This window comes from Vicugna pacos, chromosome 10 (genome assembly GCF_048564905.1).
Source record: "Vicugna pacos chromosome 10, VicPac4, whole genome shotgun sequence".
Taxonomy (NCBI): Eukaryota; Metazoa; Chordata; class Mammalia; order Artiodactyla; family Camelidae; genus Vicugna; species Vicugna pacos.
In genome coordinates this window covers 65,764,595-65,785,009 of record NC_132996.1, presented here as the reverse complement: position 1 = coordinate 65,785,009, position 20,415 = coordinate 65,764,595, and the positions used below count along the sequence as shown (strand labels likewise).

General features: G+C 41.4%; 1 protein-coding gene across 4 annotated transcripts in view; it reads left to right on the top strand.

The window, feature by feature from the left end:
- Nucleotides 1–20,415, top strand: part of CPSF7 (cleavage and polyadenylation specific factor 7) — a 22,064-nt gene extending 1,649 nt beyond the window's left edge. For 2 of the 4 annotated variants that reach the window (XM_006214877.4, XM_015248380.3), the window contains exons 3-10: nucleotides 4,889–5,107; nucleotides 5,943–6,046; nucleotides 6,429–6,601; nucleotides 9,462–9,876; nucleotides 10,377–10,495; nucleotides 12,836–13,004; nucleotides 13,641–13,808; nucleotides 18,379–20,415. In XM_006214877.4, coding sequence (XP_006214939.3) covers nucleotides 4,889–5,107; nucleotides 5,943–6,046; nucleotides 6,429–6,601; nucleotides 9,462–9,876; nucleotides 10,377–10,495; nucleotides 12,836–13,004; nucleotides 13,641–13,803 — 1,362 coding nt within the window. In that variant the 3' untranslated portion in view covers nucleotides 13,804–13,808; nucleotides 18,379–20,415. The remainder of the gene's footprint in view (nucleotides 1–4,888; nucleotides 5,108–5,942; nucleotides 6,047–6,428; nucleotides 6,602–9,461; nucleotides 9,877–10,376; nucleotides 10,496–12,835; nucleotides 13,005–13,640; nucleotides 13,809–18,378) is intronic. The other 2 variants (XM_072970061.1, XM_006214879.4) reach the window with 2 other exon arrangements.

Sequence of the window (20,415 nt, the reverse complement as noted above, 5' to 3'; positions counted from 1 at the left end):
TGGATTGTTTTCAGCACTATTCTACTTGAGTAAGCTGGTTCTTCCCATTGACATCTTTCACTGGGTATATGTAAGGACCTGGAAAGAAGATAAAAGGAATAGGCTGGGGAAGGAAGGTGCTCTGGTTAGACCCTGACTTTGATATGAAACAACAGAAGAGGTTGATATATGCATTTCTTATACTTGGCCTAAGTTTACATTAAAAAAAATTCTTTTACTGTTTTATGCTTTTTGAACATGGAGATTTTAAAACATACACAAAGTAGGCAGAATAGTATAATGACCTGTTATACAGCTTCACCAGGTATGCTTTTATTAGTTATCCTCCCATGTCTTCTCATGCAAACAAGTCATCTACATGTGGTTGCCAGTTAAATCAACATTTCTTAGGAAACTTTTTACAAAATTTCAAACAAGTCGGATAAATACAAGATAGCAAAAAGAGGCTCCATTAGTCTTTCTGTTAATAAAAAACCTTTTCTCCTTAATTTTCTTATCTCTGGGTTAATAACAGTGCTGCTGATTCACTTTGGCATATGGGTAGAATGATGTCCTTGACCACAGATCTACCATATTTGGCCTGAGAAATGAGATTTCATAATTTCTTGAGCAATATAGCTTGTAGGTCGCAGGCAAGAAGCAGGCCTCGTCCAGTGGTCACTGCTTTGTCAGGTTAGAAGTCACTGGACTCAACAATTTCTTCTCTGGTCTCTTTAGTTAAACAGGACTTTGTTATGAGTCTAAGATAAGCTAAAGAGGGTGTGTAAAACCTAGTAGACATTTACACTAAACAGACTATATTTGATACTTGGTAAGTTGAAGAAAGTATAGATTTTGAATGTTTTACGTCTTGGGGAAAATCTGGGGAGGGGTGCTTTTTTCTGCACAAATGAGTTAATTTTTAGCAAAGCTGGTTTTAGTGTAATTTGGAGGCTGCTAAGGAAGTGGTAAAAGCTCTGTTTGGCTGGAATTGTTAACAGCAAGGCAACCAGTAGAGATTGTGTTTTAGAATGTTTTAAGAATGTCATTGATTTACCCCAGGCTTACCCATGCACAAAAACCTTGTCACGTGTACTTTGCTCCCCAGGGAAAATAAATACAGTTCCTAGGTGGAACCCTGTGGTGCTGACTCCCGAATCTCTTACAGCATGTGCTGCAGAAGCCTCTTTTGCAGAGCTGTTTTACTGCTGTTATATTGAGAGTCTTGGGATTGACAGTGCTCTCTTGGGCTGGGGAGAACAACTCTGGAAAAGTGACTGAGAGCTGCCATTCTGAGTGTTTCTCCCCATTCTGTTCTTGTACTGAGACAAGCCCTCTACACAGTGTGCCCTGTTTTCCTCCTTAATTTCATCAATAGACATTTATTGAGCTACTTCTGTTTGCTAGGATTAGTGTTAGGATTAGTGAGACAAATGGGGAAAATGGATTTCTATGCTCAAGAGTTTCCATTCCTGGTCATTGAAGACAGTGGGCAGTTAAGGGAAGGAGAGTGAGATGAGGACTGTGGAAATAGTAGTTACAAAGTCAAAAACTTTGAGCTTTAGTTACAATGAAAAGAAACAATGATGGTTGATTTGAAAAAAATAAATCTAAACTTTACTACTTCCCTTAGATAACAGGAAAAGGGCTGTCAGGTAGGAACATGAGCATACAGGTGGGGAAGTCCTTATTTAAATTCAGAATTATGCAAATTCTCTTGTAAACCAGGAAGCTTCATGAGACAATCTCAGTTATTTTTATGCTATTCAACACAAAATCCTTCCTGGTAATTCAATATGAAATACATCTTTTTTGATATCCCTGGAATAAAACCTTCAACATTAGTGCCTGTAAAACATTGTACTTTTCACTTAATTTGTAGAGTTAGGTTTTACTTCAACTGCATAAATCAGCTCATTTGGTAATCAGAAAAACCTCAGGCCTTAATCTGTTTTTCTGTTTTAGCATCTGAAGAGTAAAGTGAATTGGTGTTGCTAGCAGATTAAGTCCAAACACAACTTGTTACATTGTTTTCTTCAATAAAATCTTCAACAGAATCCTCAGCAAGTCTGCCTTGTACACCAGAACAGTTCCCACAAACTTCTTTGAACTGAGGCTCTATGGCCCAGAGAGACCGTTTAAATCTTGTGACAGTTTTGCATTCGTTGAATCCTTTTGTATTTCTTAAAGTGGTAAAGTAATCCATACACCAAGGTCTTCCAGAATTGAGTCTATCGTGTTTTCTGAGGAACCCTGAAAGAGTAGATTATTTGCTTAGGCTTATGATACGGGGGATTTCCTGGTGATACATTTGATCTCTCACCGGTCCAGATCTGCATGTTCACTACCCAGTGATCAGCAATACTTTTTGTATCACAGCTTTCAGACACATATCTCTGAATCACAGATACTGCAGGGAAGGAATCCCAATTTGGTTTCACTGATAATCCAAGATGATGTTTCCTTATTCCCTTTAAGTTCCATTTCACAATTCTTGATTTATTAAAAAATAATAATAATAAGACATAGTGTGAGGTAGTGCTAAGCAGATTAGAGCATTGGGGAGAATCTAGTGATTTGTGAGTCCTTTCGCTACCTTGAAACACAAGGGTAAATCATACCTAGTATATGAATAAATAAATTATAGAATTAGGATTGTTTGAGATGTAAGGCTGTGGAATATTTTACACACAAAATGTTGAATTATTAGCCCCAGCTCTCTTCACCTTTTTAATTTATTATCCACCCTGTGCTCGCCAATGTTAGCTTCTCCCCGTTTTTCACATCCTTTTTTATGCAAGGTCCTTATTTATAGGTTTGACTGCCTAAAAATAGTCTTCCTGTGCTTATTTGCCTCACTGATTCCTTTTCATGCTTTTAAGTTACAGAGGTAACTTAGAACTTTTTTAGAGAAAAAGTTTCCTCTCTTTTGCCATTCTCTTTTTGATACTTTTACCAGGTTCAGACTCCTCTCTTGTGGGGTTTCTTAGAGTATTTGTAATATTTGAAGCTATTTACATGGCTCAGGAAATAGATTCCTTTCCCCCTCATTACCAGAACAGTCCAGTAGTATTATCTTGGTGTGTGTGTTCTTCCCTTGTAATCCAGATAAACTAAAAGATTGTTTCCAAAAGTTTCTAATGGTATTAGGTCTAAGAATAAATTTTGCAGTGAGCCTCTCCTCTCTAGTCTCACTTCAGAATAAGTATTTCTTGTGATGGTATTGAAAGGAGAAAGTTACTGGAGCTTCCTGTCCTGGGTTGCATTAGGGGAAATGATTCTCTTTCTTCAGGAAACTAAACAAGTTACCTAATACAGGTTCTTTTTTTTACTCCCTTAATGTAGGCTCTTCCTTTCTTCCCTTTTTTAGAAGACAGCAATGACGTAAATGAGTCGTAGTTTCCCTAAAACACTCTGAACTTCTCCCTGTCTCTCATTTTGACAGTATTATCTTTAGCACTGTTTGGATGTTTTAGAATGATACCTGAAAAAATACTTTTCTGACTTTTAACAAAAACCCCTGAGGTCATGATATTGTAAACTTTGAAACATTAAGATCCCTCAATAGTAGTTCTTCTGGTTTTAGGATATTTGATATAAATGTTAGTTTGGGCTGCTATAGCAAAATACCAAGCATTGTGGGTGGCTTATAGATAACAAATTTATTTCTTGCAATTCTGGAAGGTGAAAGGCTGAGATCAGGTTTGAGTTCTGGTGAGCAGCTTCTTCCACTTGCCAGCTGCCAACTTGTATCCTCACGTGATGGAGAGCAGAGCAGAGCAGACAAGCTCTCTTGACTGATGAGCATGCTAATCCCTTTCATGGGCTCCACCCTCAAGACTTCATCTCATCCTAATTACCTCCCAGAGGCCCCACTTCTACTACCATCACATCGGGGAGTAGAGTTTTAACATGTGCATTTTGGGGAGGAGGGACACAAACATTCAGTCCGTAACAGTAATATATCACATAGGCAAAAAATACATTTCACCTGTCTTCCAGAGTACACGTTCATATTGTAAATGTTTACTATAACGCCGCTTATGATATGAGTGCTAGTCCTGTTTCCTGACCCTTATATTTTAGAGAACTTTCATTGTTTTTGTATATCATTGAACGTCTCTGGTATTGCTCGAAGATTATTCCTATAAATGTCATGGTAATGTATTGAATCTACATGTCATTTGAGAACTAGAGCTAATAAGGGAAAATCCCTCAGTTATTTCCTTCCCTTTCACTTTATTTTTTTTTATATTTTTATAGTATTTATATAATATATTATTACATTTTCTGTTTCTTTGATGGTTAATACAAAGATGGGGTTATGTACTTGAAGTTTTAGAGCATCCCTAAGTCATTTATGTAAATCAAATAGTTTAAACCAGTAACTACCATTCTTTTTTGCATTTTGGTTCCCACTTTAACATGTTTTTCCCCTGCTTTCTATTTCTAAATAAAAATGTTCTGTTTCTTAACTAAATAGAATGGTAAGTTTTGTGTAAGTCTTGATTTTGAAAATAGCATAAGCTGTTGAAAATAGATTTTCATTAGTGTATCTTAGATGTGATCTTGAGAAGCTGGCCTCATTGATAGTAAGTAGTAGCAGATGCTGTATTCTTGGTTTGCTTGTTTAATTATCATGTACCTTTTGAGTCTCACAGTTGATTAAAGCTAGAAACACTGCAGACTACTAACAGGGTCTTGGGAGGAACACCTACATAAGCATAATTAAGTATTAAAATTGTTTTAAGTGGGAAAGTTTTTCTTACCTGGTTTCCTGGAGTAGAACAAGGAAGTTTTGTATGTTGTTTTATGAAATATTTGACGATGGATTATAAAAGTAAATTAAGCTAGAATGAACAAAATGAAAGGTTTTCAAATGCACCTTTGCCAACCCCTCATCTCTTAGGACCCAGAGTTCAACAATACAGATCAGATTGATCTGTATGATGACGTGTTGACAGCCACCTCACAGCCCTCAGATGACAGAAGCAGCAGTACTGAGCCACCTCCTCCTGTTCGCCAGGAGCCATCTCCCAAGCCCAATAACAAGACCCCTGCAATTCTGTACACCTACAGTGGTCTGCGTAACAGGCGAGCTGCTGTCTATGTGGGCAGCTTCTCCTGGGTGAGCATGGGTAACTAAAAAAGCTTATGGGTGGGCTGGAGGGAGAGCACTGGGAGGTAATGGCATTTTCAAAAACCACTGTTGCACTGTTTTGTGCTCTGATGGGGTTGGATTTCTTTTTCCTGGGATCAGGTTGGATTGATCTCTGAAAGAGAACTATCCTGAGGACGTACTGGTGCCGAAGAAAGCAATGATTAAGTGGGTAGTTGCTTTTTCTGCCATCTTGTTACCGCCCCTGACCCTGGGGCTTTATGTCTACCAGGGTCATCTGTGGGATGAGATTTCAGAGTGAACACCTTGAACTCATGGTGGTCATTAGGTGGTCCTGTGATAATGATGGGTGAGAGGGATCAAAGACCTTGGTAGCTCTAGTACACTCGGGGTAGGTGGTGACTGTTGTTCTGCAAAAGTTACTATGTGACATATTTTGGGCGGTGGTGGGAGGCGATTTTTTCAAATTAAATGTATATATTGAGGGGGAAGTTGCTGACAGTGGTCAACTCTAGCCTGTCAGATCTACAGTTAAAGGCTGCTAGTAATCAGTGTCTGAACTGATGACCAGCCAGCCCAAATGGCGATCAAAGTTAAAATAGATTTTAATCCTCTTAGTCTCTGAAGATGGGGATTGGGGCAGGGGTGGGTGGTTTTGGAATTCTGTATGGGTGAGGACAATAGGAAAAGCCTGCACCAATTGAAATGTTGGTGGCCTTCTGGGTTTCCTGTGGGAGGTCATGGTTGTGACTAGAATCCTAGCATTGGGGGAAGGGTTTGGAACATTCTGGGGCAGGGGGTGTAGCTCTTGACATTTCTTCCTTTTCCATCTTGCCGGCCCCAGTGGACCACAGACCAGCAGCTGATCCAGGTTATTCGCTCTATAGGAGTCTATGATGTGGTGGAGTTGAAATTTGCAGAGAATCGAGCAAATGGCCAGTCCAAAGGGTGAGGTCTGGATTTCAGAAGCCCCTGTTAGTTTGTAACCATTGGGATAACAGATGTGTACTGTTACTTTGGTCCTGTAATTTAATCCTTCCCACCCCTGGCCCAGTTTACTGCCTTGGTTTTGGTAAACTACCTTAGAATGGGGACCTAGCTGCAATGTAGGGGAACATCCATCCATTGAAGGGCAGAGAAAACTGGTTTCTAATTCCAAATAAATAGGAAAATTTTACGCTGACACCTTTTTGTTGTTGGTAGTTTTGTGTTTAATATTAGCAAGATATCCTTTGCTTTACCAATTCTCACTAAAAATGAAAGGGAATTTCTGTGTTCCTCTCTTGGTTGTCTAGTAGATCTCACTCATTTAAAATTTTTCTTCCTCAAGGTATGCTGAGGTGGTGGTAGCCTCTGAAAACTCTGTCCACAAATTGTTGGAACTTCTGCCAGGAAAAGTTCTTAATGGAGAAAAAGTGGACGTGAGGCCGGCCACCCGGCAGAACCTGTCACAGTTTGAGGCACAGGCTCGGAAACGTGAGTGCGTCCGAGTCCCAAGAGGGGGTACGTGGAGACCATCTGTATGAAGTGGGGGAAGTTTGTGGGTTTGTTTTCTGTGGTGGAGGCTTGGCCTACAATGTGGAGGGGTTTGGGGAGGGTGGTGGTGATTATGGGTGGCAGCGTGGCAGTAGGTAAGCCGAAAAAATGAGGCTTGTATACAAGAAAGAAAGAGCACTATGCTGGGAATCAGGTAGGTTCAGGTTACAGTTTGGTTCTGCCACTAACTCATTGTGTGACCTTGGGCAAGGTGCTTTACTGTTTAGGGCCTACTTCCCTACTGGAACCAGACATACAATGTATAAAGTTCCCATCAGCTCTAAACTATGTCTCTGTCTGAAAAAATCAGTGTAGAGTGAATGGGCTTAATTATAAAACATGCTTCTCTATAAGGTATTAAGAAACAACCATCCTAAAATATAAGTATGTTACATAAAGATGGCTGTAATCTTATAAACATACATTGGAAGGATGTTCTGTAAGGAATCGACCAAAAGGAGTGCTGGAGAGTAAGAATTTAACAGTGTTTCTCCAGCATTGTCCAGGGGAATGGGTACCCTTTCGATTACCTGCTATTTCAGTCTGCTAGGCAAATGTTTGCTATTAGTAAAGAAAGTTGCATCATACTGCCTTACCCTGAGATAGTATCCCTTAGGCTCACCTTACTCCCTTTATTCTGACTCTGCTCACCAAGCCGCCTTCTGATACTAATTTGGTTTCCCAACTAGGCTCTCCTACTGGGAAGAGAATGCGCTGACCAGCCGACACAAGTATTCCGGTCTGCTTGGCAGTTATATTTCTCATTGTAAATTAATAAATTGGCATTCTGATTTATGAATCAGTCTCTTGTGAGTTTGGATAGCGTGAATCAACCTCCTAGAGTCCAGTCACCCCTGGGTGAACTATTAAATTCAAGTTTCTGAACCTTCAAAACCTGAGGACCAACCTTGGACTGTCCTGACCTCACAAGGTGCAGCTGCCCTACTAAGCCCTGCCTGAAACAGACAACTGCTGTTACTTTTCTTTTACTACAGTGGAGGAATGGCAAAGTTTGATCACCCACGTTCTGTCACTGCTTAGGTCTTACTCTCAAAATAGTGCCTTGTATTGATTGGGAAGTCCACTGGGACCTTGTATAGATTGATTGAAATATGGCCACTTAACTCTCGCGTAGGAAAAGCTATGTTCTTATAACTAGATTGAAAGCCTAGACGGATGTATTGTGAACTCCTATTGCTCTGGGTTAGAAGGCACACGCTTTTCTTCCCTGATAACCTGAATTTTTGAAGTCCATTCTGTTTCAGAGTCTTTCTATGATTCAGCCCTCTTTCGATTTTCTTAAAGATGCATAATTTCACAGCTGCACTGTTGATAACAGTCCTAACACCACAAGGCTATTTACTCCTCAGTGTTACCTTTCTTTACCGAAAGTGAAGAAAGGTGGTGACTGAGTGGTGTTTTCTGCTCTGTTGTGTTGATGGACTCTGTTAATTCACTAACTTGTTGGCTTAGTCTGCTGAAAAATGGTTACTGTTCTTGGGATTTGTAGTAATAGACACAAAAAGAACCCTGGCAGATGTGGGAACAGTAGCTGGGAAAGTGGCTAACTTACAGAGGATCACACTTGCTAACAACCCTTTCTTCACTTTGAGACAACTCATGGAAGAAGCAAGTTGCCATGTGTTTGAGACATGAAAAAAGAGAATGCTGTGATAGGCACTGGGATAGACTGTATTAGAGAAACCAAGGTGGTTGCCAAGGGAATTAATTCCACCTTCTGCTTTAATCAGGAGTTAGAGTTTACTAACAAGATTTTGTGTAAGGAGCTCTCTTCTTTCTCTTCACACTTGTCTGCTAATGGCATCTCTACCTCTAAGACCCCAAGGCCACGTGATCACATTCTTCTGTGGGAGTCCATGTTAACCAGGCTTAGACTATTAAATTGGAAGAAGAGAACAAGTTTAACTAAGAGACTTGACAGTGTCAGAGTCCTGTTTCCAGCTGTACACAAACATGTTTTGAGCCCCTGTTGTGCACAACACCATATCAGCATGCTAAGATGATGTTCCTGATAGGCTGCCCTGTGAGGTAGAGGGTTTGGGGCCGCTAAAATGTAGTGGGAGTTTCCCAGGTTTGAGGCATGTTTGTACCAAGCTTTTGCTAGGAGTCCCTGATGCCAGCTGCGTGCCATCTGCTCATTCTGTGCGCAGATCTTTTCTTGGCTTTTCTCCCATTTTCTCTCATTTAACCTCCAGTCTTCTGTTCTTTGTTCTGTGTCTCTTCCCCATCCCAGTTACCAGTTTTGGCATCTGTATGGAAGAAGTGTTGTCCATCCCCTGCCCTTTCCTGTCTTCCCCCAAATTCCCTGGCCAAAGTGCCATGGCAAAGAGAAAATTTCAAGTGTATAGCAGGATAAGGAAGGTCAACTACTAGTAGTCTTAAGGAGAGAGTCCCTGAACTCTTACTAGGCAACATGAGATTTCAGATCAGTTTGAGTTCAGCTGAACAGTAATGAGCATACTTCAACAGTCATTTTTTTCATGGGCTGTTAGGATCGTTCTGCATTTAAAAATGTAAAAGCAAATCTAAGGATAATTTAAATGTGAAGCAGTAAGAGTTCTGGTAAAGCACATTCTTTGACATACAGAATTTTGAGTGATATTGCTTTCTGTGTTTGTGTCTTAACTAAGTTGCCTCTGACCTTTTTGTCAGGCCAAAGGGAAAACAGTAGATGATTTTACCTTCTTTCTCAGCTACCTGTCACCTTCCTCAGTAAGGTGTCAGATGACTTTTGCTGAAGGATGAGCTGGTCCTGTAGTTATGTTTAAAGCTTGGGCAGTAACAGTGATTGTGTTTTGCTTCATAGGAATACCTCCACGGGCCCACTCCAGGGATTCTAGTGATTCTGCTGATGGACGGGCCACACCCTCTGAGAACCTTGTACCCTCATCTGCCCGTGTGGATAAGCCCCCCAGTGTGCTGCCCTACTTCAATCGCCCTCCTTCAGCCCTTCCCCTCATGGGTCTGCCCCCACCCCCAATTCCACCCCCACCACCTCTCTCCTCAAGCTTTGGGGTCCCTCCTCCTCCTCCTGGCATCCACTACCAGCATCTCATGCCCCCTCCTCCTCGATTACCTCCTCATCTGACTGTACCTCCCCCTGGGGCCATCCCACCTGCCCTTCACCTCAATCCAGCCTTCTTCCCCCCACCAAACGCCACAGTGGGGCCTCCACCAGATACTTACATGAAGGCCTCAGCACCCTATAACCACCATGGCAGGTAAGGACTATCTTGTTCCTTTCGGATCTGAGCCAGGCATAGTAGGGTAGACAGTGTGTTAAGCACTTTGTTCTCCCTGAGGAAGTAACTGAGCACTGAATTCCTGTGTTTCCCCTTGTGGAAACTCTGTTGTCATAGTATTGAGTCCTGGGAAATAGTTAACTATTAGAGAATGTTTTTGTGTGGTGTTTTGTTTGTATCTTACCTCTCGACTCAAACCATGTCCTTCATATCCCTTTTAGGCGATCAATTAAATTAAGTGCCCTGTCACTGTTAGGAATGCTCTGAATGTCTAGCACTATTGGGTCATGCCAAAATTACAAAATTATTTGACATAAATCCTATCTTTGAAGAGAGCATGAACATATAAAACATGTGAACAGGCTGGGAACCATTTAAGACATTATTCAGGAGAGCATAATTAAATAACATGGTATTCTAGAGTATGGTAAAATTAATAAGGGGTGTGGGCAATCAGGAATGGTATTATTTCTGTGCAGCCGAGATTCGGGCCCTCCGCCCTCTACAGTGAGTGAAGCAGAATTTGAAGAGATCATGAAGCGGAACAGGGCAATTTCCAGCAGTGCCATTTCCAAAGCAGTATCTGGAGCCAGTGCAGGTAACTCATCCTTACCTTTGCTGCCTTCTCCTTACCTTTAGTTTTCCCACTGTTCTGTCATTTCCATTGGCAAGAAGTTCAACAAGATAAAGTTGGAGCACTGGTAGATTCTCAAGAGTGGCACATTTTGAAAAGCAATACATAACCTGATTTCTTAGCTTTTGGGAAGCTCCTCTGGTGCTATTTACTTAGCCTGTGTCTAGACCTGCCCCATCAAAACCAACTTAGTGCCTAAAATATAAATAACTTAATATTATCTCATTGTGGTGTTGTAGAGTGAAATTCCTGCCTCATGGAGATCTTGATTTTCATGGTTGATCAGTGGATCTAGTATCTATGCAGTGAGTCCAATGCCAAGTGTTGACCCTGGGTTTTTAGGACTGATGCCTCAACTAGATGATGGTTTGATGTGGAATCTGATTACATTTGGGGATCGAGACAGAGCTGGTGGCCTCCATGTAGCCTGTCCTAGGAAGAGACAAGTCTATCGGGTGTCATAACTTGCCCTCCTGTCAGTAGTAACTGGGCAGAACCAGAAGCCATGTCTTTGAGAGCCATGGGCACAGAATCTTTAGTTCCTAAGAGAAGAGAATATAGGAAGTTTCTGGGTTCTGGTCTAAGTTTCACATCGTAACACTAATTATACTCCCTGTGAGTTTCCCACATGAATGTAAATGTAGATTGTCAGATCTTCTAAGAAGCAAGTTAACTCCATTATCATTCATTTTCTATAATTTCTCATCTTTGGCTTCAGAATTTGAATCCAAAATAGATTAAAGACAGAAAGTATATATATTCTTTTTTTCCTGTCAGAAACCTTCACTAACATCTGAGTAAATCTCTTTAAATTAAAAAATAATCTAGGGGAAGGGTATAGCTTGAGTGGTAGAGCGCATGCTTAGCACGCATGAGGTCCTGGGTTCAGTCCCCAGTACCTCCTCTGAAAATAAGAAAGTCTAATTACCTCCCCCCCAATAAAATAATTAAATAATACATTAATAAATAAATGAATTTAAAAAAAAATCTATGCTCACTGTAGCAAGTCAGATATAAAGAAAACAATCATTGTTCTTCCATCAGTTCCTTCACATTGAGATGATCAGTAGCTTAATCTCTGTCTCCCTTTGTTTTGGTCTCATTCCAGTCAATCAGACCACAAATATTTATTGAATGCTTACAAAATAGGCAAAAATTCCCTACCCTGGTAGAGCCAAAATCCTAGTGTACTTATTGCAGTTCCTCCATAGTTTCTGTTCTGTTGCCTTGCACAGAGGAAGCTGCTAGTCCTCGTTATCACTGGACCCATCTGGTTTCATGTTTTCCTTGTACTGTCTTGTTCTTAATGCTCTTGAAAAGCAAGAAAAACTTTAATTTGGAAAAGCATTCTGCAAGTACCCATTCCTACCACTGTCCTTGAGCCCCAAGCATTGCTCAGATGTGAGGAATGGAGGAGCTAGTTCTTGATGGCAGCATAATTAAAAATATGTTTGTGTGTATATACACACCCAACATACATGTTTTAGATATATAATACTTGAATGTATACACATATCTGGTTATAGATTTAAAATACTTCAGACATAAATATGCAGTGGTAATTAATGAAAGGCCTCTATACAAGAACCATCAATAATACCACCTTGTACAATTTGATGTCTAGCTTCCAGATTTTTCTTGTGCATGTAACAACATTCTACAGTTCTGATTGTTTTTACAGAAGTGGAATACTGTCTTGCAGTTTTTAAAAAAAGTATTCTGAATATCTGTTATATCAACTAATACCTAACATTTATTGAGGCCTTACTGTGTGCCTGGCACTGTGCTAAGCGCTTTCACCTGGATTGCTTTGTTTACATACAGATTTACCTCATGCTTTTTTAACAACTATGTAGTATTCTGTAGAACCAATGTTCTATAATTTATATACTCAAACCCTATCGAAGGAGCTTTTAAGTTGTTTGTGATTCCTTAATACAACAAATGACACTGAGACAAACGTTGTTTATACATACATACTTGAGAACAGAAATAGAAAAGTTTTAGAATTGCTGGGTCAAAAAGTACGCACATTGTTTATTTTAATGGATGCTGTCAGATAGCCCTCAGGCAGTGCTGTGCTGGTTTATACATCCACTAGAAGTACCTGAGAGCATCAATCTGATTCCAGACTGTTGGAATGTAGGTGTCATATGTTGTATACCTGCCACTTCTGCCTCATCCATTTTACCGTGGTTTTGTGGGACAGCTAGTTACCCTTGGTTTTTGTCCTAAGTTCTCCTTTTTGTCAGTTAGTTTACTGCCTCTGCTCATCCTTGGCCTTTCCCATCCATCCCCTGTCAGGGGATTACAGTGACGCCATTGAGACGCTGCTCACAGCCATTGCTGTTATCAAACAGTCCCGGGTCGCCAATGATGAGCGTTGCCGTGTCCTCATCTCCTCTCTTAAGGACTGTCTTCATGGCATTGAAGCCAAGTCTTACAGTGTGGGTGCCAGCGGGAGCTCGTCCAGGTGAGTTGATGATTACTTCGGTGGCCAGCCAGCCCTGAGCAGCACTCTTCCAGGGATTGGCAGGGGGAGGAAAGGAGCCCAGGGTATCTGGCAAGGACCTGGCTGAAAGAGCAGACCTAGCCCTCATGTCTTTAAGGGGAAGAAATTAATCAAACATTTACACTAATAAATGTTGTAATGTCTGGAATCTGTTGGGTGAGGCAGTGGTTCCTATTTAGAAAAAAAGACAGACTGGTGTAGCTTTTGGGCTTTGGAGCCGTGTATGCTCAGATTTGAATCTCAGTTCTGCTCCTAACCACCTGTATGACTTTGAGTATGAAAGTTACTCAGCTTTCCAAGCCTCATTTTAAAAAAGGGGACAATGGTAGTTCTTACAGACCTGTTGTTAAGATTAGGTTAGATAATGCATGTAAAGCTCTTAGCACTGTGCCTGATACATTAGTAAGATCTCAACAAATTTAATTGTTACTGTTTTTCCAAAAAGACTAGTCCTCAGGGAGCTTTAACATCCTCAGACAGTGGGCCCATGATAGAATAGAAGAATGCTTTAGACAAATACTAGAAAATGCCAAAACCCAATACTCTTGGAAAGAAGAGCGAGGCCCTCTGAGTGAGGCTGAAGGATCTTTCTAATAGGAAAAGACATCGGTCCAGAGAGAGGTCACCTAGCCGGTCCCGGGAGAGCAGCAGGAGGCACCGAGACCTGCTTCATAATGAAGATCGGCATGATGATTATTTCCAAGAAAGGAACCGAGAGCACGAGAGACACCGGGATAGAGAACGGGACCGGCACCACTGAGAAAGGTGGGACAGAGCCCAACTGCTGGCTGGTGGATAATCTCTAAGGAAGAAACAGTAAAGATTTCTCTCTCTCCTTATAGAGCAAGTAAAGGGGATGGGAGGACTTGGTTATCAAAAATTCAGGAGGGCAGATTTTCTGCTTGTTTCTGAGGAGTCTCACCCTGAGATGGACCTGAGATTAAGCTATTTTTGCTTGTTTTTTGACTGCCTTAACCTTGTATCCTAGACGGTGTAGTGGCAAAGAACACAGTGTTGGCAGGTAGATGCCAGAGTGTGAATCCCAGCTCCTCCAGCCATACTACTTTCTGTTCTTCAGTTTCCTCATTTGTAAATGAAGACAATAAAGCAACTGTCTCATTGGATTGCTGAGTATTTAGTGAGCTAGTCCATATAGAGCATTTAGCACTCATAGTACCTGTTACATAGTAAGTTCTCAATAAATGATAGCTATTGTTATTATCATTGTTATATTTTAACCCCTCCAAACTTTCAAGTGAAAAAATCGGGAAAATTGATCAACACAGAAAAGTAAGATCATCGCCTACGTGCAAGGTTTCAAGGTGCAACACTAATGATTTTAAGAATTAGTATCTATTAGAGTTTGAAAGTCAAGATACTTTAGTCAGAGAGGAGAAAGCTGATCTGAAAAAAAATGACCTTTAGAGCTTGAGTATCGATGTGGAGGATAATTCAGTGGCAGGATATATTTGTTTTGGAAGAACTTAGTGACAGCAATTTTTTTTTTTTTAATGAAGCAAAACAAAAGCAGGAGAGTTGAGGGTGGGGAACTATATTAACTGAAGTAATTTAAAAGTTGAGTTAGGCTTGACTGGATCTAGGGGCTCCAGCTCAGTTATTTTCATTCTCAGACAGGCTCCAGGTTATATCCCACCAGCTTGGCAATCCCAACTGAAGACAAGCCTCCAGCAGAGATTGTTTCTAGTATATAAGCAAGCAGGAGCACTGTTGACTGTTTCTGTGGAGATCTTTAAAACTAATCTAGACGCTGGCTAAGATGATCTGTTTGTGGTTCCTGAAGGTTATTGCATGATCCCAGCTGACTGTGGGGTCTCTTCTCAATTTTGTGGTTTCACATCAAGTGCATCAGGAAAATGTTCTTGGTTTTTGGCTGAGCTGGTGGTCTGAAGTAATGGTAATTGAGGAGGGTGAAGAGAAGGAATAGTTGTGTTTGGTATCTGTGAGGTGGATAGATGGATGACTGGCTGAAAAAGAGAAAAGAAACCCTCCCCACTTCCTGTGAGTGCCTGTAATTCACAGGCAATAGCTGGACTGTAAACAGTTGAAAAACTGTGGTATTTTGCCTAGTGACAACCTACTAACAAACAAGAAAAGGAGTCTTGTTATGTTCAGCTACTGACTGCTACTTTGTTGTTTGGCATTATCTTTTGTTAACTTAAGTGGAATTGTTGTGGGGAATTCTTTTTGTTCTATGGAAAGCAGATAAGTGGGAAAATGAAAATTTAACAGGTTTTTACCTGCCTCCCTCTCTGTTCTTAAACTACTCATTTATTCCACAAAGTCTTGGAGTGCTTAACATCACAGAAATCTAAGATACCCCTCAGAAAATCAGCAGTTAGGTTGTGGAATTTCTAGATTTTGCAATAGGCTGAGTTTGGGGAGGTGCCCATATATCCTTCAGAAAAGCAGACTCCGAGAGAGGTGGAGCCCACAGACAGCTTTGGCCTGATTCAGTCTTAGGGAGGGGGTAGAAAAGGTCTTTTGATCTGTCTCACCCCGTCTGTCCCAGGAGCAGTGTTTCCGTCCTCTTGTTTGAACTAGCACAGTTGCTGGTGTTGCTTGTGGGTTTGGCATCAGTCACCCCCTCCCTCATCCTGCAGCCCATCATGTGTGTCCTTTGGCGCTGAGATAAGAGTGACCAGGGAGGTACTGCTTAGTTTGTGCAAAGCATGAATTATAGTCTCTGGAGCCACACTCAGCTTAGTCAGAACATGTAACTGCAAAATAAAGAAAAAAAACCAAAAACCCCCCAAAAAACACAAAAAAAAATTTTAAAGAATAAAAAAATGGAAAAAACAAAAGAAAACAAAAACAAAAAAATTTTTTTAATTAAAAAAAAACCAAACAAAAAACCCAAACAAAACATAAAAGAACATGTAGCTGCATGTCACTATTCCTGGTGACTTTGCTCCTAACAGCCTTTTGACAGAGAAATTGTGGGATCCACTGAACATTAGTACTTTGGGGATTGAAGATCTGAACCTGAGGCTTTAACTGTTATCTTGCTTCATTTTTTCCATCTGTAAAATGGAATTGTGTTTTCCATTATGAGTGTGATTCAAGTTGGATAACTGAAAAATCCTATAACCCAGTAGTTTCCAGAAAACAGTCATTTGGCTGGTGCTGGCCTATGACAAGTTAGTAAGATTAACTTTTGAGGCAGGTTTTCTAATTCCCCATTTTTCCTGGTCACCCCTTAGATATGTTGGTTATGCTATGTGGATAATTAGTCCAAAAGAACTGACCGTGACACCCAAAAAATAGCAATTTCTCACATTCTCTTCTGGGGACTCTTAATTCCATCTGTAGTTAGCAAGTTGTGACTTAGGAGTATTTCATGTTGGGGAGATGATGCCTGGGCCTCATTTACCTTGAGAACTTTGCAGGCTCTGTGTATACCTTTTTGCTAGAAAAATAATAGTACTTACATTGTATAGACAGGTTTTCCCTGAGAGCAAAGATGTGTTCCATCTAGAGGCAGCAGCCATTATCCAATCCTTGCTCAGGATGGGCTCCACCTCTGGGGCCTACAGTGTGATTGACCCATTTTGGTTCCTGTCTACATTCAGACATTACTACTAAAATGGAGCCATTAACCTCCGACAATTGGGTGCTGTTCAGCTTGAACAACAGAGGAGGGGAGCTGACTTCTATGTAGTTGAAGATCGAGTATAACTTTACAGTCAGCCCTCCGTTTCTGCGGATCCACATCCACAGATTCAACCAACCTCCTGTTTATTGGGGGAAAAAAATCTGCATGTAAGTGGACTAGTGCAGTTCAAACCCATATTGTTGAAGGCTCGATTGTAGTTTACTTCTGATGCACTAATTATCCTCGTGAGTCTTGTTTTGTAGGAACAGTTCCCAAATTACATCTCTTCTGTGGTATATGTGTGTATGCTTTGGAATTCGAGGATATTCTTGGGTAGTCAGTGGCTTTGACTTATTGTAGTTGTAGGCTATTGTCTCATTTTAGGACATTATTCTGCTTGAAATATAGTCATTGTCATCTCATTCTTAACCTTCTGGTCCAATGAAAACTGAGCATTCTGTTCAATTTTGATCTAATGCAAAGCTTCAGAAACCCAAATGGTGTGATTTTAAGTTTCCTTTATAGAAAATGCGACAGATACCTGCCTGCATAGGTGTTTAGAAAAGTCAGAGGCCATGACAGATTCTGAGGATCCCAAGCTGAAATAGTGCTATTGCAGAATGTAGAAGGATCAGGTGTCTCTTGGGTAGCTCCTCTAGGTTACAGAAATACATACATTGAGGGTGAGCACTTATGTGTAGGCTATGTTGTCAGTTTGGGCATTAGTAGAAATCGTAAGTCTGAGTTTAATCCTTTTTCCTTTTCACTATCAGTTCTGTTCTATATGGTAAGATTGACCAGACCACTCTCTGCAGATTGATACAACATTGGAACAAGGGCTGAGTGTGCTAGACACCTTAAGTTTGGTCGAGATGTGACAAGTGGCTTAATAGTGCTCTACTGTTCAGCAGAAGTTCTTGGCTGTACTTTTAGGTTTCTTGGATGGTGACTACTGATTATTTTCTTTTATTTCTGTGCTCTGCTTTCTGTTCTGGCCTGGCCAGATCACTGCTGATTAGTGTTAGTATGCTTCTTGGTCCCTGACCCACAGCTGTCATCTGGAGAAAAACTTAAAATCTCTTGAGTTTTTGTACAACTTGGAACATCTCTAGCTCTGTGTGTGTGCGTGTGTGCATGCTTCTTTAAAAGAAAGTAAGTTTAGGAGTTTTCCTGTGTTAAGTACATGCTCCTTGCTAGAACCTCTTGGGTGTTTGGGGGTTAATGGATTTGGTTATGTACACATTTGTTTTCTTACCATTGTACCTCCCATTTCCAGATTTTTCCCCTTCCCCTAAGGTAAGCTACGACTTGCTCAGAACAGATACTCTGAAACAGTATTTAAATTCACCATGCTCCTTTATAGCAACTTCTCTTGAAATGTAGTAGTTTCCATACTTTTCCAGCCAAAGTCTCTTCAGACTGCTTTGAGACCTCATTTCATTGTCTGTTTTTTCCCCTAACCTTAAAGTAAGATGTCACTCCTTTTTCCTCTGTTCACTGTAGCTTCTCCTCCGACCATTTCCTCACTACTCGCAGTGCCAGACACTCCCAGACAGTTCTCCTGTCTTTTACTTTCCCAGGCTTGCATTCTCTTTCTACATCCCCTCCTTCTTATGTTGTAGCTTTAGAAAATGCCGGTATAATTTATATAAGCCCTTGTTAATCAGAAAGTAACCTCTAACTTGTGTTTTCTTTCTTCTCTTCTGATGTTCTCATTTGCAGGAGTCTGGTTGGAAGCAGATGTTTTTTTAATGGACTTGCATCTCCTCACCTTGATCAGGACTAAAGGACGGAGGCCGCTCCACCCCTTCCCCTTCCTCCAAGCCCCTAACCCCTTGCAGACACCCAGGGAATACCCTCTGCCCTACAGGATTGAAGATTGCCTGGCAGCCCTCCCAGTCCCACTCCTTTTTGCCAGGGGAAAGAACCTAAAGACTTCATGTGGTTGGGAGGGTGGCAGACAGGAGGAAACCATGTCCAGGTCCCTGGTCTCCATAGAGAATGGTGCTTTGTCCAAGGAAACGTATGAGTTTCTGATTCTCCAGCAGTTCAGTGGTGAGGTTGATGGGAAGACATCCTTCCCATAGAAAATGGATCCTTCCTGTGGGATCTAGGAGAGTGACTGGGTGTGCCAAAATATGCCCAGGGTCCTGCCCTCAGCACTAGGTATGATGGGGCCAAGAGGGTCCAAACCCCTTGCTAACATACCACTTCTTTGTTTAACTCCTTTATCTTCCCAGCCCTTTGAGGAGGGACCATGAGAACAGAAATTACCTTATGAAAAGCTTCTGTTCTTGCTTTTCCCTCTTACATATTGATGGTTTGTTTCCCTGACCTCCCAGAGGGCTAAACCCTTTTAACTCCTTGCTGCCCAGCCTCTTCATTGGACTTCCCGAGCAGAGAAGCCCCATGAGGTTGCTTTCTGGTGGGGAGTCTGGCAGAACCAATTACTACCCTTTACTGCTTGTTGCTCAGTTGCCTCATGCAATAACCAGCTCCACTAGGTGTTCCCTTTCCCTGGGGCTTTTCCATTTCACAGGTGGAGCCCTTCCCCCAAGAAGGCTGCTTCCTTGTTTTAGAGGAAGGTGCTGCCATTGGGAGTTGGGAACATCAGACCTCAGCAGTGAAGAACCCTTGTGAAGTTCTAGGAGTGGGGAAGGAGGCAAGTTGGGCAGGATATGGCCTACTTCCATAGGCTTTTCTTTTTTCAGGTTTGATGTGAGCATGGCTTGCATCCTCCAGGTACATACTTTTACTTATTGTGGGATAACCTGGCACTAGTAGGTAAAGTCACAAATTTGGTATTTTTCCACCTTTTGACTATTGATTTAATAGCTCCCCTCGCTCTGCCTGGAGGTACTTGCGGCCTCCGATAAGGAGCAAGGAAGAAGTGGAGCCTAATTTGAATGAGCTCAGCTCAGAGTTCTAAGGACCACCACTTGGGGGCCATTTTCTACACAGGCAAATGGAATTGCTTTTCCTATAACATCCAAACTGTGATGTGGTTGCTGCTGAAGGAAGCAGCAGCAACAGGGTCCTGCAGTACCCATGGGGTGATGGATGCTACTTCTGCATGCATCTATAGGGCATGTGACATCTAACATGAGAAGAGACGTGGCATGTGAGACATAGGGTCACTGGAGACCCTTCTGGCTCAGAGGGGAGAGACTGAGTTGGACCGAACCCTTCCTCTGTTCCCTGCACGTTTCTGACATAGCCCTCAGTCACTGAGGGAGTCCCCCCCAGGGTTGGAGAGGCACATTCCCTTGGGACAGAGGCTACAGGTTTGTAGCTTTTTTCCCCCTGTCCCCCAACCCCATCCCCACCTCCACTTCAGAATGGCACCCTGCCCAGCCGGCCAAGTGTTAAGTGATGTGCTTATCCTCAAGAGCAGCTCCGGGTGTCTTTTTAATGTAGAAAAAAACCAAGTAAGGTGACAGTTTAAGGAGAAAAATATATATAGAATACCAGAAAAGCCGTTTACCCGGAGAATTTTTTTCTCCCCATTTTTGTTTTGTTTTTACTCAATGACACAATTTTTAGTTTTATTTCCTGATAGCAAAAGGAAAACAAACCCAACCCTCAAAAAGGCCAAGGCCCCGTCCCCCTGTTGTCGGTGATTTGTTTGTCTTTCTGATAGGTTGAAAATTGTGTAATAAACTTGATGACGCTGTCAATCTTTTATACTGCATTGTATTTTTTTTCCTTTTGTAACAAAATATTTTTAAATAATAAATGGGGTGTGAGCTGTTTCATGGA